Consider the following 18,467-nt stretch of genomic DNA (forward strand, 5'->3'; position numbering starts at 1 on the left):
TCCAACGTATGCTTTTGGCCTCAGAGGACAGCAGGCGTACATGTGTTACACAGACATACATGCAGGCAAAACGACCATACACATGAAATAAAAATATATAGTTAAAAATTAGGAGCTTAGGGTTGGAGAGTTGGTGCAGCGGTTAAGAGCACTTACTGTCCTTGCAGAAGACCCAGGCTCACTTTCCAACATGCTGGGTGGCTCAAAACTGCCTGTAACTCCAGTTGCAGAGGATCCAATGCCCTCTGCTGGCCTCCAAAGGCACCTACACACACATGGTGCACATACATACACCCAAGTTACACACACATACATATAAAATTAATAAATAACTTTATAAAGTTATGAGTTTTCCAGGCATAGTGGTACTATACCTTTAGTTCAGCATTTAGAAGGGCAGAGGCAGGTGAATCACTGTGAGTTAGAGGGCAGCCACATTACATGGTGAGACCCTAAACAGGTTGAGAGCTTTACTCCAAAGGTAAATATATGACATTACATACTTGTCTAAATTTATAATATGGACACCACCAAGATTGAACTCTGAAATAAATGATGGTCTCTGGGTGGTGGTGATCTTCCAATACAAGATTCTTCAGCTGCAACAAGGTACTACTGCCGTGGGCAGTGTTAAGAAGAATGGAGGCTATCAGTGAACAGGGGAATAGGCAGAATGCAAATTCTGTTCCTTCCACTAGTGACAGTGAATCTAAAATTCCTCTTAAAGCAGAGCATTAGGCCAAGCTGAGATGTAGGATGATAAGGTCAAGTCTAGCCTGAACCATACACAAGGAAACCTTGTGTCAAAAAGTATATGTGTTTATGCGGTGGATTTTAAAAAGTAAAAGCTTCATGCTTGTGGAACAATCTAGTTTTTAATGCATCATTCTAATAACTAATTTCATTAAAGTCCTATTTTGTTTGTTTTTGGTTTTTTGTGTGCATGTGGTGCTTGGCAAAGCCAGAGACTGGTCAGATGCTGTGGAGCTGGAGCGTCACATGATTGTGAACCATCAAGAGGGTGATGAAATCCTACTTGGTCCTCTGCAAGATCAGCAAACACTGTGCTTTAGAAGCAGATGGTTGCCAGGTAGTGGTGGCGCACACCTTTAATCTCAGCACGCAGAAGGCAGAGGTAGAGTTTGAGGCCAGCCTGGTCTAGAGAATGAGTTCTAGGACAGCCAGGGCTACACAGAAGAAATCTAACTTGAAAAACCAAAAGGAAAAAAATGTATTGTGTAGTGAGTATGGAGCTCTGGGGAAAGTTGACACCTCTGACCTCTGAAGACACCCACACACTGGCCTACACTCTGACAGACACACAATCATAAGCGACCTCGAGAGTGTACTCAGAGACACTGAGAGCACAGGTACAACCAAGTGTGGGCCCAGGCTCAAGGGAGCATTGTAGTCCCACTTTTATATTTTTGAGAAAGGGTCTTTCTTTTTTCCTTATGAAGACAGAGTCTCACTGTGTAGCCCTGGCTGACCTCGAACTCACAGAGATCCAATTATCCCCCACTTCTGCTTCATAAAAACATTATTTAAAAAATGGAAGGTCAAGAGCACACGAGGAAAGACACTGGAAGTCTACCTCCAGCTCCACATCCTTGTACACACATGCATACACCCACACTAACAAGTACATACAACACACAGGTACAGCCAACACACCAGGCCCACAGCTGCCTCTAACTCCAGTGCTAGAGATATGATGCCCTCTTCTGATCTCCACAGGCACCAGGTGTTGTACATGGAGCACAGACAATACATGCAGACAAAAACACCGATTTTTCCAGATAGGGTTTCTTTATGTAACAGCTCTGCTGTCCTGAAACTCGCTTTGCAAATCAGGCTGGCCTCAAACTCAGAGATTCACCTGCCTCTGCCTCCTAGAGTGCTGGGATTACAGGAGTGCGCCAGCACCACCTAGCCAAATAAATCAATCTTCAAAAACAAAACAACCATCATTTTGAAACTGCAAATGAATTAAATACTACTATTACTATTATTAAACAACTGTATTCTATTTTATATTAATATTCTAGCTGTTTATAAAATTAACCAAGATAAGAAAAATGTGTTAACTTATCTAATACTAATTTTTACAACAATGTCTTTAAGGGAGAAAAGAAAAAGGGAGCCTAAGAGTTTTCTTCAGTAGCTTTCTGCCCAGCCTGTTACTTTTTTGGGGGATGAGGTAGTGGTTGCACTGGAGACTTTTATGTTCCTCTTTCTCAACTATGAGTCTGCAGTCATTGAGACTACCGCAAAGGTAGCTTCCCTGCCTTTACAGTCAGCAAGAGCACAATCATCGACTTCTACATGGTTTCCAGCAACAGTAAGGACCACGGACATCCACACAATCTCTGGCCTCAGCATGGACTCCAGTGGCTGTACAGACCACGGATGTCAACACAGTGATCAAAGGGATCTCTTTAAAAAAATTGTGATAAGGAGGGCTGGAGAGATGGCTCAAGGGTTGGGAGAGCTGGCTGCTCTCCCAGGAGTCCTGAGTTCAGTTCCTGGCATCCACACAGTGGTTCACGGCCATCCGTGGTGAGATCTGGTGCCCTCTTCTAGTTTACAGGCAGAACAGTGTGTACATAATAGATAAATAAATCTTAAAAAAAAATACTGTGATAAGGATGCTGACGTGTAGCTCTCCACAACTGATGGCTTCTTGTGGGGGTGCCAAGTGGAGAAGAACTCAGTTTTCTTTTCTTTTTTTAAAATTTTTCTTTTTTCTTAAAGATTTTCTTTATTTATGATGTATAGTGTGTTCTGCCTGCAGGTCAGAAAGAGGGCACCAGATCTCATTACAGATGGTTATGAGTCACCATGTGGGTGCTGGGACTTGAACTCAGAACCTCTGGATGAGTAGCCAGTTCTCTAAACTGCTGGGCCACCTCTCCAGCCCAGACTCAATTTTCTTTAAGGGGCTGGCCACTGGGAGTCTAACCATGCTCCAGTGAATATATGGGCAACACACACTGGACATGTTTTTCTTTTGTTTGCTTCTTTTTCTGGGGGCAGGGGAGGTCACAAAGGCAGAGGGCGGACTCTGGAGGACTGCGAAGTGAGTATGATCAGAGTGTATGATGTAAAATTCCCAAATAATCAATAAAAATATTATGTTGGGCCTGGCAGTGGTGATATATGCTTTTAATCCTAGCACTTGGGAGGCAGATCTCTGTGAGTTCAAGGCCAGCCTGGTCTACAGAGCAAATTCCAGGACAGGCTCCAAAACTACACAGAGAAACTGTGTCTCAAAAAAAAAAAAAAAAAAAAAAAAACACAGAAAGAAAGAAAAGAAAGAAGAAAAGTTGGAAAAAAAGAAAAAGGAGTAGTGTTGGAAGAGTGGAAAAGGGAAAAGTAGGGAGAATCTGGGAGGAAATGCTAGAGGGGAAATCATGATTAGAATATATTGTATAAGTTTTCAATTAATAAAAATAAATTTAAAAAGGGGGAGTCAAACCCAGGCAGTGGTGGCACACGCCTTTAATCCCAGAACTCAGGAGGTAGAGACAGGCGGATCTCTGTGAGTTTGAGGCCAGCCTGGTCTACAAGAACTGGTTCCCGGACATTCTCCAAAACTACAAAGAAACCCTATCTCGAAAAAATAATAATAATAATAATAGTAATAATAAAAAAAGGGGGGAGTCTAAAACTAAGTTACTCAATAATAGCTGACATAACCAGGGCTTTGCAGTTAGGAACTCTTGCGGCTCTTCCAGTGGACTGAGTTCAAACCCAGCTCCCACATTAGGTGGCTCAAAGCCTTCTATATCTCAAGATCCAAGGCATCTGATGCCCTCTTCTGGCCTCCAGGGATACTTGCACACATGTAGTATATACACAGACACACACACACATACACTTGAAAGAACCTGTCTTTCCCATAGTACCTTTGATAAGCCGATACCACTGTTTGCAGACCAGAGCTGCAGTTTTATGCTCCTGATACGGTGAAAGGAAGGACAGGATATACTCCAAAACTTCTTCTGGCAGCTCAGACATGGACCTATTATGTCTTGTCTCTTCAACTTCCAACACTGGGTGGGATTCCTCTTCTTGCTCCATTGTTCCTTCCAGTACAGTTTCTTCTTGGTCCACAGCCATGAAACTGTCATCCTCACTGTCCGAGGAGCTGGCCATGACATCCCACTTGAAGCTGTAGTGGGTAAGAAATAAGTATTAGGGAACAACTTTCAGAAGCACAGAAGCAACTGAGCACCCAAGTGGCTTGTGGATTACTTCCTACACAGCATGAAATTGCTCCAGCACGTCCTCACACTAGATGAGACCACCTTAATTCGACAGAGGTCAAATGCCAAGTTCATCATCACATTCTCCTTCCTCAAGTTCTAGTGTAACCTTAAAAAAAGGAAACTGGGGCTAGGGAGAAGGCTCAGAGTTAAAAGCACTCCACACACAAGGCCCAGGTTTGGTTCCCAGCACTACAAAGTGGCTCACAATACCCTGAACTCCAATTTCAGGGCCCAGCACCATCTTCTGGCCTCTATGGAAACTGCGCACATGTGTTGGTACACAGACCACACATGCAGGTGAACACTCAAACACATTAAAAATCATCTTAAAAACAAAAGAAAAAACCCACCACCAAGAGTGGCATGGTAACACCTTTAATCCTACATAGTGAGTTCTAGGCCAACAAAACTACATGGTGAGACCTCATTTCAAACAAACAAAAGAAAAAACAACTTGGAAAACCTGTTCTTTCATAATTTCTTTAACTCTTTTAGATCTGACTAATACATGATTCAAGGAACATTCAATGACCCCAAAACTCCCACTGAAAAGGAAAAACTAACTGCGTTCTACAAAAGAACAGAAGAACACTGGGAAGATCTGAGTTTAGAAACAGCAATTTAAGCTGGGGTTGGGGTGCACATCTTTAATTCCAACACTTGGGAGGCAGAGTCAGGTGAATATCTGAGTTGGAGACCAGCCTGGTCTACAGAGTGAGTTCTAGGACAACCAGGGCTACACAAAGAAACCATGTCTCAAAAAAACCAAGCCAAACAAACCAAACCAAAAAAATCCCAGAAGCTTTAAGACAGGCACAGTGGCAGACACCTGTGTCCCAGCAGACTAGCCTAATGTACAGAATGAGACCTGGTGTGTGTGTGTGTGTGTGTGTGCGGGGGGGGGGGGGGGGGGTATCAGTTTGAAAGGGGGTATGGTTCACAGTAAAGTGCATGCTTAGAGTGCTTGACCTAACACAGGACAATTTAATTAGAGGAAAGTGACTGTTCTAAGAACAGGCTTAATTGGCTAAACTGCAAACTATAAAGCAATATGGACAATAGAAAATACGACAAATCTAGGCAATAAAAATAAAAACCCAAATGCCTAACAAGAGAATCAATAGGGCTGGAGAGATGGCTCAGAGGTTAAGAGCACTGGCTACACTTCCAAAGGTCCTGAGTTCAATTCCCAGCAACCACATGGTGGCTCACAACCATCTGTAATGAAATATGGTGCCCTCTTCTGGCCTGCAGGGACATATGCAGACAGACTACTGTATACTTAATAAATAGAATCAATAGTGTGAACTGTCATTCACAATGGAAACCCATGAAGTCAAAAATGACAGGTACATGTCACATACACATGTCTCACAAGCAACACTCAGCAAAGAGGGTAGAATGCATACTACACGACTATTTACGCAAATTCAAAGCTAATTTGTGCTATTATAAGCGAGAACAATGATTAACACTCAAAGTTCCAAAAGTGCTGGTAATATTCTGTTCCTAATTGGGAACAGGAGTGTTCTGTCTGTGAAAAATTCATGGGCTAAATATTCGTGCACTCATGAGAGCTGCTCAGAATATGCTCTTGCTAGTAGTTATCTCTAGTGGAGAGAGTAGACAGTTTACATTTCCTTTTGTGCATAACTCTATTCCCAGAAATTTCTAAAAAGAAAAATCTGTATCATACACAAAGGCAAATAAATCATTTCCATATATAAAGCCTAAGGTAAAAACAGTAAAATTAAGGAAATGTCATTTATATAAGAACAGGTGTAGTGGTTCACACCTTTAATCCCAATACTTGAGAGGTGAAGAGGCAGGAGGAACTTGTGAGCTAAGGCCAGCCAGGACGACCCAGTGAGACCCTGTCTCAAAAAGAGAATTGTGTCCCGGTTAGACCAAAAGGAGAAGATACTAAATAGAATTATGATCGAAAAGGTTTAGTGCTGAGTAAATTTTCTAAGGGATGTGGGAGAGCAGGGCTCAGATAAGAGGAGACATAGATCATGATGCCAAGCTTACCAAGCCTGTCTCACAGACCTTACTGAGACAGCTAGTTAGAAGAGTCTGGTGAAGGATGGACAGGGTGAAGCTCCTGTATCGCTCCTCGGCTAAGGCACTGGCTAGGGACCACTCCAAGAAAACTTACAGCAAAGCTCTGGCAAACTTCAAAGAGGCAAACAATGTAGTTGAATTTTTCACAAGAAATATAGCTTTTTTATTTTCTTTCTATTGGGAGGGGGTCTTGGTTTTTTGAGATAGGACTTCTCTGTGTAAAAGCCCTGGCTATTATGGGATTCACTCTATAGATCAAGCTAACCTTGAACTCATAGATCCACTTGCCTCTGCCTCCCAAGTACTGGCATTAAAGGCATTAAAAGAGTGCTTCTGAGCCATCTCTAGGTCCTATTGCTTGCTTTTTTTTTTTTTTGAGACATCCTGTAGCCCAGACTCTTTTTGAACTCACAGTTATCCTCCTGCCTCAGCTTTCCAAATGTTAGAATTATAAGGTGTAAGGCACATGATGTACTGAGCTTACTGCTTCCCCTACGACTCCCATTCTCACCCCCTCACCAGTCCCCTAAGTTCCTAAAGAGTTTTGTTCCTGTTTTCATTTCTACATGCACACAACTGATTCCATTCTCTAATTTACTGAGCTACATTGACGTCACTCTACCCTAAACTCACCAAAGAAAAAAGTCCAAGAAAAAAACCCGCTGGGTGAGGCAATTTTTCATATCTACTTCAGATACATCTTCCAGCCCCGGCACAACACTGACAGTGAGTCCAGATCGGCTTCAGAACAACTGAATCAGAGGCTATAGAAGGTCATTTCCATTTCCATTTTTCTCATACAAGAGTAAACAATTTATCTCCTGTCCAAATCTCCTAAAAGCACAATTAGCAAATCTGTGCAGCAGCATTCCCACGGCCTCTGTAAGTTTTAAGGAGATTTCAGTGTCAACCTTCGTATGGTTCAGGGAAGCATCAGTGCCATGCCTTAAAGGCTTGCTGGCTCCGCCCTGACACAGGTGCCAGGTGCCTCTCCTTGGTACTGCATGCCTGCACCAATTCACACAGTGCTTCCTTTTCACTTCCTCCACCAAGCACTCACAACCCCCGAGGACACAGAGGCAGTTTTTAATGCTCTGAATTTTGTTTTGTTTTCATTTGGCCTAAAGCATTTCCCACATAAATGCATTAACTCAAGGAATGTGATTTTCATGAAGCTATTTACAAAGACAAGAGCTCATCCTCACTAGTGTCAGAGCTCTTCATTTCCCCAAAGTCAGGGTCTTTGGAAAAACTCACAATCTCAAGTCAACGCAACAGACCTAGACCTTGAAGATGGGCTGTTTAACTGGGCTTCTTTGCCTTCCATGGGGCATCCCAGTGAGAATGAGGTTTCTAGATAATTCGCCCAGAACGTAAGAGTTTCCATTTCTGTGAAGAGATACCATGACCGGAAACATTTCATTGAGGTGTCAGTTTCAGAGGTTCAGTCATCCTGGCAGGGAGCATGGCAGTGTGCAGGCAGACATGGTGTTGCAGAAGGTGCTGAGAATTCTACATCTTGATCCAAAGGCAACAGGAAGTGAACTGAGACACTGGGCATGCCTTGAGCATATTATGAGACTTTACCTCAAAGCCCACCCCCACAGTGATACAACTTCCTCCAACAAGGCCACACCTCCTAATAGTGACACTCCCCATGAGCTTATGGGGGGGCCGATTACATTCAGACTATTACACACTCGGAGCACCTGTATGCTGACCTCGCATCACTTTACAACAGAACTGAGTCACACGACAGCAAATCCCCCCCACCCCACCCCCTGTACATCACTGAGTACCAGTAGTCTGCTGGACAAAAATAATATGGGTTTATGTCCCTTAAATTCTGAAGTTTAAAGAGGGGAGCAGAAAGAGTGTAATAAGGAGAGAGCCCGCTTGTTCTTCCCAGCCGCCTTAGCCCCAAAATAATCACACAGAAATTGTATTAAATCACTGCTTGGCCCATTATCTCTAGCCTCTTATTGACTAACTCTTACATCTTGATTTAACCCATTTCTATTAATCTGTATATCGCCATGTGGCAGTGTCTTACCGGGAAAGATTCGGCATGTCTGACTCTGGCGGCTTTCCTGACTCTGCTTTCTTCCTCCCAGCCTTCAGTTCTGTCTTCCCTGCCTACCTAAGTTCTGTCCTATCAACTAGGCCAAGGCAGTTTTTTTATTCATCAACCAATGAAAGCAACACACAAACAGAAGGAACTCCTACACCAGAAGAGTTTTTTATTTGTTTGTTGTTGGGTTTTTTGTTTGTTTTTGAGAATGCCAGTTTTATTTGCCAAGAGGTTGCTAACTGGCCATACTAGTTGCACCACTGAATTCCAGCTTCGATGGGAGGCCCTGTCTCAGACAAGATTGAAAGGTAAGTGAGATGGTTCAATGGGTAGACACTTTACCCCAAGCTTGATGACCTCAGTCCAATCTCCAGAACCGAAATAGTAGAAGGAAAGAGACAGTTCCCACACGTTTCTCTCCTATCTCCTCTACCTGCACCAAAGAACAAGCAGGGGCGCGGTGGTGGCGCACGCCTTTAATCCCAGCACTCGGGGAGGCAGAGGCAGGCGGATCACTGTGAGTTCAAGGCCAGCCTGGTCTACAAGAGCTAGTTCCAGGACAGGCTCCAAAGCCACAGAGAAACCCTGTCTCAAAAAACCAATAAATAAATAAATGGAAATGGGTTAATTCTAGGTATAAAGAACTAGTTAGCCCCTGATCGCTCTTTGGGCTGACGAGGGAGGGGGACTTTATTGGGGGGAGGGGGAGGGAAATGGGAGGTGGCAGCGGGGAAGAGACAGAAATCTTTAATAAATAAATAAATTTAAAAAAAAGAACTAGTTAGCTATTGGCCAAACAGTATTGCAAATAATACAGTTTCTGTGTGATTATTTCAGGGCTGAGCAGCCAGGAATAAACTAACTGCCTTCTCCCAACATACATGGACCAAAATACTACATTTCAGGGTCAGGGAGATGGAAAAAGCATTTGTCATACAAACCTAACAACTTGAGTTCTATCCTTGGGTGCCATGGTGAAGAAAGTCAACTCTTAAAAGTTGCCCTCTCACATCCACTGTGGCATGCACATATTGGGACAGACACACATAAATACAATTGTTTCAATTATTAATACTGTTTGGATCTCACAGCAGATACAAAGAGAGAATGATCCCACTAGTAGCTAATAACACATAGATGAGCAATAGCACAGAGCAGTATATGCTAATTTGTGTGTGGTATCAAGCTTGAACAGCCCAAAGGAGGCAGGGAACACTGTGGTAAGATGTGCTCAACTCAGCTTGGCTAACAGGTAGGATTTTAGAACATCAATAGGAAAGTGGGGATGGAAGGGTTCCAAATTAATATTTCTTTTTTTTAAAGATTTATTTATTTATTATGTATACAACATTCTGCCTCAATGTATGCCCACACGCCAGAGGAGGGCGCTAGATCTCATTACAGATGGTTGTGAGCCACCATGTGGTTGCTGGGAATTGAACTCAGGACCTCTGGAAGAGCAGCCAGTGCTCCTAACCTCTGAGCCATCTCTCCAGTGCCCCCCAAATTAATATTTCTTAAACTGGTAACTTTCCAGTTAGAAAAACACACTAGAGAAAAGGGTAAAATCCATTCAGCACTCAAACAGATGTTATGACCACATTCGCAAAATTAAAATATCTATAGTAACAGAGGCTCATAATCGGGAGACTCCTTCACTCCTGGCAGTCAATGATTTAAGAGCAACAACAGGAATAGAATGTTTTGGCATAATCACTGCTGTACTGCTGCTATTAGCAAACTGAGTTCCTCTGATACAGACACCACGGAGTGGCTCTATTAAGCATTCCACATTTAATAACAGATGTCAGCAAGAGTGGGGTTTTTTTTCAATGGTTAACATGTCTGTCACCCAATACAGATTCCCTTCAATAAAATAGGAAAACAAAGTATGTCCTCAAATTACCTATCTGTGTTACTGTACTAACCATCAGTATTCTTTGTGTTTGGGACAGTCTTCTGACATAGTCCAGGCCTAGAACTTTCTATGTAGCTTAGATAAACTATCCTCAAATTTGTGATCCTCCTGCCTCAATCTCCAAAGTGCTGCCACTTCAAGCAAGTGGCACCATGCTCAAATCATACTTTATACATACACACACACACACATAATATTTTATGTGAATGGATGTTTTATCTACAAGGTATGTCTGTGTACCATGTGTGCCTGGTGTTCCATGTGTGTGTCTTGTGCCCCTGGAGGTCAGAAGAGAGTTTTAGGCCCCCTGAAACTGGAGTTACAGACTGCTGTGAGCTGCCATGTGTGTATGCTAAGAATGGAACTGGATCCTCTGGAAAAACAACCATTGCTCTTAACCATATGGCTATCTCTCCAGTCCCAAATCATACTATTCTTTACAATGGTCAATATTAAATAAAAGTGCCTTAGGACCTATAAGAGGCTGTAGAAATGGACCAGCCTCACAGCTACTCATTCTCCTTGTCTGCAGCAGCCAAAGGATTTGCTATCACTAAGCATATGCTGATATAAAGAACACTGGTTTCGTGCTCGCTTCGGCAGCACATATACTAAAATTGGAACGATACAGAGAAGATTAGCATGGCCCCTGCGCAAGGATGACACGCAAATTCGTGAAGTGTTCCATATTTTTTACTATATAATGAGTGGTACTATTTAACCATCACCTTTATTATTGCTAAGTTTTTCATGTAACTAAGAAAAAAAAAGAACACTGGTTTCAACAATCATTGGACACACTCTAGGTTCCAAATTTTTCTTATGAAGAACCATGCGTTCTAGACTCAACTTCCTGTACTTTGTAGAAAAGCATAATCACACTGATGTGGGATTCCCCACTGTATGCCATGAATATGTTTTATTACCATTGATTAATAAAGAATCTGCTTTGGGCCTATGGCAGGGCAGAATAAAACCAGGTAGGAAATCCAGAGAGAAAGCAGGCAGAGTCAAAGAGACGCCATGTAGCTGCCGAAGGAGACAGACGTCCCAGAACCTTACTGATAAGCTATGAGTCTCCTGGCAAAATACAAAATAATAGGAATAGGTTAATTTAAGACATAAGAGTTAGCCAGAAATATGTCTAAGTCATTGGCCAAGCAGTGTTGTAATTAATATAGTTTCTGTGTGATTACTTCAGGTCTGGGCTGCTGGGAAATGAACAAATAGCCTCCTATTACACCAAACTGTAATGTTCAAACTTTTTGTTGTTATTTTTGTTTTATTTTTTGAGAGAGGGTTTCTCTGTGTATGGTCCTAGCTGTACTGGAACTAACAGTGTAGACCAGGCTGGCCTCAAATTCACAGAGATCCACCTGCCTCTACTTCCCAAGTGTTGGGAGTAAAGGTGAGTGCCACCACGGCTGGGCTCAAACTTCTATTTTTTGAGACCTGTAACCTCCCACCCTTATGCAGTACTGAGGACTGAACCTGGGATTTTGCACATACCTAGTAACTACCACTAAGCAAGCCACATCTTCAGCCAAAAATGGAGACACTAGCTCTCTCCACATTTTTTTTTTTTAAGACAAGGTCTCATATAGCCTAAGTCAATCTTGAATCCACGTTCCTCTTGACTTAGCGGTCAGAGGGCTGTGTGATTAGAGGCTTGTGCCACTACACCTGAGAGCTTAATTTTCTTTTTTTCCTTTTTTTTAAAAGATTTATTTATTTATTATGTGTACAGTATTCTCAGTATTCTGTCTGCATGTATGCCTGCAGGCCAGAAGAAGGCACCAGATCTCATTACAGATGGTTGTGAGCCACCATGTGGTTGCTGGGAATTGAACGCAGGACCTTTGGAAGAGCAGGCAGTGCTCTTAACTGCTGAGCCATCTCTCCAGTCCTAATTTTCCTTTTTTATAGGTAAGTTTATTATTGATGGGGGAGATGAATATATGTGGAGGTCAGAAGACAACTCTCCTTCCACCCCTATGAAGGCTGAGGGTTGCAGAGACTGAACTCAGGATGCCAAGTTTGTGCAGCAGATGCCTTTACCCGAACAGCCACCTTACTAGCCCTGAACTTCTATACCTAAGAGAAGATGATACAAAGTATAGGACAACCCTGTTTATAATAATTTGGCATATAGAGGCTGGAGAGATGACTCAATAGTTAAGAGCACTGGCTGTTCTTCCAGAGGACCTGGGTTGGGTTCAATTTTCTTTTCTTTTTTCTTTTTTTTTTTTTTTTATTTTCGAGATAGGGTTCCTCCGTAGCTTTTTGGTTCCTGTCCTGGAACTAGCTCTTGTAGACCAGGCCGGCCTCGAACTCACAGAGATCCGCCTGCCTCTGCCTCCCAAGTGCTGGGATTAAAGGCATGCGCCACCACCGCCCGGCCTGGGTTCAATTTTCGCACCTTTATGGCAGCTTACAACTGTCTGTAACTCTAGTCCAGGGATCTGATACCTTCACACCAATGCACATAAAATAAAATTATTAAAAATATACAAAAAGATAAAAATAATAATTTGGTATAAACTTTAACTTTAAGCAGAAGGCTTTGGTTGTAAAATACAGTACAAATCAAAAGGGAATTTACAAACAGTGCCCCCCCTTCCAAACTCGGTCTCTATCCAGTCCAGGCTAGTCTAGAATTTATAATCCTCCTGTCTCAGCTTCCTGATTGCCTGTGCCTCCATGTCCAGCTCTCTCACTACATTATTCAGGTCTAGATTATTAATAAGATTTAATTACCTAACACTGTATTTTACTTTTATCTAATAAACGGCAACTGATTATATCAATGGAACTTTATTAAGTCAAGTCACAGAGTTTCATAACCCTATTCCACAGAGCTTGGTGTTTTACTAATAGAGTCTCATATATTAGTTTAATGCCACTGAAGAAAAAGTCCAAACCTTATTCCAAAGTTATACAGGCCAGAAAACTCATGATGCAGAGGAACGTGGGACATCATAAGCCCACCACTTCAAGGCTTCAGTTTAAGAGGAGCAGAGCAGCTCACTCATCCACAGCAGGTCTGCCCACACAAGGATCAGTTTATTAACCTAATTCACTGTGCTCTGTACACCAGCTCTGCAGAGTGAACTATTCTTTCCTAACATCTCCTAGAGCTGCATCTGCAATGGCATTCTGCTACCGCATAGGCATAAGGAAAACAGAGGGCAGAAAACTTGAAGTACTTCATTTGGCAACATTTATCCACTTAAATATGCAAACAGGAGAGGGGCTTAAGGTAATTTTAAGGCATCTTTCCACTGCAGTCATATACACACAGCACATGTGCAGAGGCAGCTTTGAGCACATTCCTTGTAATAAAAACCTGCAAAATGGAGGTGGCTATAATGGGAGAAGCAACGCTACAACTGGGTCCCACAGCTTTGGTTGCCCTAGTCTAGAGCTCACTACAGTAGCTCTGCTGGCCTCAACTTCCCCTTTCGTTACTCACATAATTTAAACTGACCTTAGGTGGAGATGAGTGGGCTCCACAGACAGCTAAAGACTCTTCTGCAAGGAATTTGGGCTTACAAACATTTAACATCAATGAACTTTTAACCTTTGCTAACCTCCAACAGATGTCACCAGGAAGCCTGCTCGCCTTTAAAACCTCACCTCTCTAGCATACTAATAGGAATTTATCAATATCAATATTTTGCTTTCTTATAGTGTTGGGGATGAAACCCATAGCAAGCGCTCTATCAACTGTTATACTCCCCAGCAATGTTAACACCCTTAGTTGCTGTTTTATCACCTTATTTTATGTGTATTAGTGTTTTGTCTACATATGTTTGTGTATCACATATGTGATAAAATTCTAATTGTTCTTAATAAATAAAACCCATAGTCAGATATTAGTGGGTGAAAGCTGAAAAACCAGAGAAGCAGTGCAGACAGTTAAAAAAGAGACCTTTTACCTCTGCCGAATCCTCAAACTGAAGGGGCGATCCTATCTGTACTAATACTTAGACTGTATGCTCAGACTGTTTCAGACTGCTACTTTGGACTACACTGAGTTCCTGTCTCCTTCCACCTTATATTCCTCTCTCCACCCAGCCACATCATTTCCCATCTCCACCTCCCTGATACTGGGATTAAAGGTGTGTGTCACCACTGTCTGGCCTCACTTCATCTTCAGGCAAGCTTCATTTGTTAAAACACAAAAATATCACCACACATGTGCATCTATTGCCTGTGGAAGTCAGAAGAGGATATCAGATGCCCTGGAACTGAAGTTACAGATGGTTGTGAGCCGCCATGTGGATGGTGGGAACCAAACCCAGGTCATCTGCAAGAGCAGCCAATGCTCTTAACTGCTGAGTCACAGCAACAGCCCCTGTGCTTTGTTGTTTAAGGCAGGAACTCCACAGGATTGAGGCTGGTCACAAATTTACATTGATCTGCCTGTCTCTGGCTCGCCAGTGCTGGGATCACTGGCATGTACTACCATGCCTGGCTGTCGATACTCTAATGAATGACCATAAAGTCCTTTACTGACAAAATTAATGTTAATGACTAGATGTAAAATATAACCTTGAAATGCTGAATGCTAAGAATTCCTGTGTGACTGTGATAATTATAATATATAATTGGTCTTTCTTCTGTTTCCTGGCATACAACTCCTAAAAACCAAAGCATTTCCAAAGTAGACTCTTTCTGTACTAATAAGCTGACTTACAACTTGCAGCCCCAAGAGCTTCCAGATTGGGGCTGATCACAGGCAAAATTAAGGCATGATTAGAAGGTGAGCACGTTGCCGGGCGGTGGTGGCGCACGCCTTTAATCCCAGCATTTGGCAGGCAGAGGCAGGTGGATCTCTGTGAGTTCGAGGCCAGCCTGGTCTACAAAGGGAGGCTCCAAAGCTACAGAGAAACCCTGTCTCGAAAAACAACAAAAAAAAAAACAAAAAAAAAAAAAGGTGAGCATGTTGGCCCACCCTCCAACTGCTAACTTGATCACCAATGGCCAGTGATTTAATCAATCAAACTAAAAAAGACACTAGGAACAGTAGTACAATGATGTGGGAGTCTGCTGTTTTGTGTTGATTTCATTGGTTAAATAAAGAGACTGCCTTGGCCCTTTAAGAGGACAGAAAATTAGGTAGGCAGAGTAAACAGAACAGAATGCTGGGAGAAAGAAGCTGAGTCAAGGAGTCACCATGATTCTCCCACTCCAGAGAGACGCAGGTTAAGATCTTCCCTGGTAAGCCAGCTCGTGGAGCTACACAGATTATTAGAAATGGGTTAGATCGATATGTAAGAGCTAGCCAATAAGAAACTGGAACTAATGGGCCAGGCAGTGTTTAAAAGAATACAGTTTCCGTGTAATTATTTCGGGTAAAGCTAGCCGTGTGGGCGGCTGGGTGCCGGGGACGCAGCCCACCGCTCCTATTACAACAGTACAAGCCTGTAACCCCAACTCTCAGGAGGCTGAGACAGTAGCTCGGGAGCTCAAAGTCATGCTCTACTATAATAGAGAGTTGGAGGCCAGCCTGGGCTCTAAAATATTCTGCCTTAAAAGAAAGAAGAGGAGAAGAAGAAGGAAGAGGACTGGTGGCCAGCAAACTCAAGCAATCCTCCTACCAGGGCCCAGCTCAGTGCTGGGAGCTGTGTTCCTGTGTGAAATCACATCTAGTTTGTTATATGGGACCAAAGGCAGATCCTCATGCTGTAGCAGTCCACCAGCAATCCAGAGCTCCATCCCTATCTTTATAATAAAGTAGTATATGTAGTGTTTGTAGGGGTTCTGTGAGCCCAAAGAACATGAAAAACCAGACTTACAGTTGGCATCTGAGTGGGGAGGGGGTCACTCTGGCAGCTGTGAACCTTCAACCTTGGTATCTGAAACTACCACTGCCTCCGGGTAGTGTCAGAATTAAAAGAATGACTGGATCAGAGGATACCTAACTGGTGTATTCTACTGTTTGGTTGGGGCGGGGGCATGGATGCCTGTAATCTCAGCATCACGGGAGCTATGACAAGAGGATCTTGAGTTCTAGGTCAGCCTGAGGATACAGAGCAAGTATAAAGCCAGCCTAGGTTATATGGAGAAACAATGACCCAAACAAACAAAAACTAGAATGATCAGCCAGTATATACCTTGTTGTGCCCAGGGGATTACCAGTGAGATTAGTGGCCTTTCCCACAGATTTCATTCATCCCCTGGTCCTCAGACGTCCTTAGATCTCTTTGAACCTCTGACTTCTATTCTTGTTTGCCACCCCCACTTCTGAAGTATCCCTCTCTGCTTGGTGAGTGGCAGGCCTCTCGGCTCCTTCTGACCTTCGATCCCTTACACAGGAGCTGCCGCCATCTTAGAACTTGTGAGCACTTGAGTGAGGTGGCCTACAAGACCAAAGCCAGTGCAACCATGCAGAGAGCTTCTCCTTTTCACCACCTCACAAGTTAGATTCTACCCACTAATCACCTGCCTAATTAAAACCCACACTTCATTTCTCATTGCTACAGTTTCCATGGGAGTCAATAAATAGCAGGAAGATAATAAGATGTAACATGCACAGCTAGAATTTTGCTCTAAGGTAGTAAGTAAGCTTCAAGATACAGGGTCTAGCCAGGTGTCAGTCACCCCTTTAATCCCACCCAGTACTTGGGAGACAGAGATAGGTAAATCTCTGTGGTTTGAAGCCAGTCTGATCTACCTAGTGAGTTCCAGAACAGCCCGTGGTACATAGTGAGACCAGCTTAAAAAATAAAACAAAACAAAACAAACAAACAAACAAAAAGATAGTGTCCAGCCTTGACTCATGCTCTCTTCCCCAGGACCAAGGACTACTGCAAATTGAAGGCCAGCTCCATCTACATAATGCATTCCAGTCCAGCTGGGATTATAGGAGACTATCACAAAAACAAAAAGAACCATGCCCAGATACATGGAAAGTGCTATTACAGATTGTCCTCAGTTTTCTGTGTCACCCCATATAATGCTGTAGAGATTTGCATGGGTATGGATCTTGATCTACTGATACAAATTTAAGGTCAGTTTTGTTATACTGTGTGTATATATATATATATATCTACAATACCTTGATTAAGGTATTGTGTTTGTGCAGCTCACTTTAAAATGTAATGTAATAGATAGTCATCTATAATAGTCAAGTTTGTAGTCATGTTAGTTAGGTTTTCTAGATGTACAAAGATGTATTTCAGATGGATAGGCATTCTTCAAACCTTTCAAAGACTACAGAATATGGCATTTAAAATGTTTAAGAACGAAAGACTTTTCATGACAACAAGACACATCTGCTTCAAGAGGATGATGGGCACCGAAGAGGCTCCTTATGGAGTTGGCTACCCATTTGGGCAAAAAGCTGCTCTTGTTTAGACTTCTTGATAAACTGGACATGCAGGACCCACAGAGAAATGACTGCTAAACTTGCCTAAAGGTGAGATGATCCTTCGGGATTCCTGCTTCATAAAAGAGTGGGCTAGACATTCTGCAAGACACAGAAAAATGTGACAGACAAACTGCCAGTATAGGTGGAACTGTCTTTGAAATTTCCTGCTTTGTGGAAAAGTCTGCTGGATACTATGGGCCTGTAGGCTAAAAAGATGGATGCCCCAACGGTACAGAAAAACTTTGGGTGACTGTCAATTCTAGAGTTCTGGAAGTAGCTTACAATGCACTTCCTGTTTACTTAAGTAATATTATATCCTTCTGGAGTTTTTTTTTTTTAAATAAATTTATTCATTATATATACAATGTTCCTCCAGCCTATACACCTCCATGCCAGAAGAGGGCACCAGATCTCATTACAGATGTTTGTCAGCCGCCATGTGGTTGCTGGGAATTGAACTCAGGACCATAGGAAGAGCAGCCAGTGCTTTTAACCTCTCTCCAGCCCCCCTTCTGGAGTCTTTAATGAAGTTAAAAAATAGATAAAAAGTAGATATAAATATTGTAACTATAATCCTTGCTTGATAACTGTTTTGTTATATGAAATGTTGCTATGTTAAAGTTAAAGCCTTCCTTTTTGTTTAAACAAAGAGGAAATGGTGTAGGAGGTCCTTCTATGTGTTGCTTTAATTGGTTAATAAATAAAGAACTGCTTTGAACCTATGGCAGGGAAGAACAGAACTAGGCAGAGAAAGCTAGGCTGTATGCT

At 42.5% G+C, this 18,467-nt stretch overlaps 1 protein-coding gene and 1 non-coding gene across 2 annotated transcripts in view; one reads left to right on the forward strand and one right to left on the reverse strand.

The window, feature by feature from the left end:
- Positions 1-18,467, reverse strand: part of Fbxo42 (F-box protein 42) — a 65,667-nt gene that overhangs the window by 37,839 nt on the left and 9,361 nt on the right. Inside the window, exon 2 of the mRNA XM_041651742.1 lies at positions 3,909-4,174. Within this exon, the coding sequence (XP_041507676.1) occupies positions 3,909-4,158 (250 nt within the window). The 5' untranslated portion in view covers positions 4,159-4,174. The remainder of the gene's footprint in view (positions 1-3,908; positions 4,175-18,467) is intronic.
- LOC121448989 lies at positions 10,912-11,018 on the forward strand. Its single transcript, XR_005974449.1, has one exon. It is a non-coding gene; the product is annotated as a U6 spliceosomal RNA (small nuclear RNA).

This window comes from Microtus oregoni, unplaced genomic scaffold (genome assembly GCF_018167655.1).
Source record: "Microtus oregoni isolate MIOR12 unplaced genomic scaffold, Mior012 000005F_ref0000423, whole genome shotgun sequence".
In the NCBI taxonomy this organism is placed as follows: domain Eukaryota; kingdom Metazoa; phylum Chordata; class Mammalia; order Rodentia; family Cricetidae; genus Microtus; species Microtus oregoni.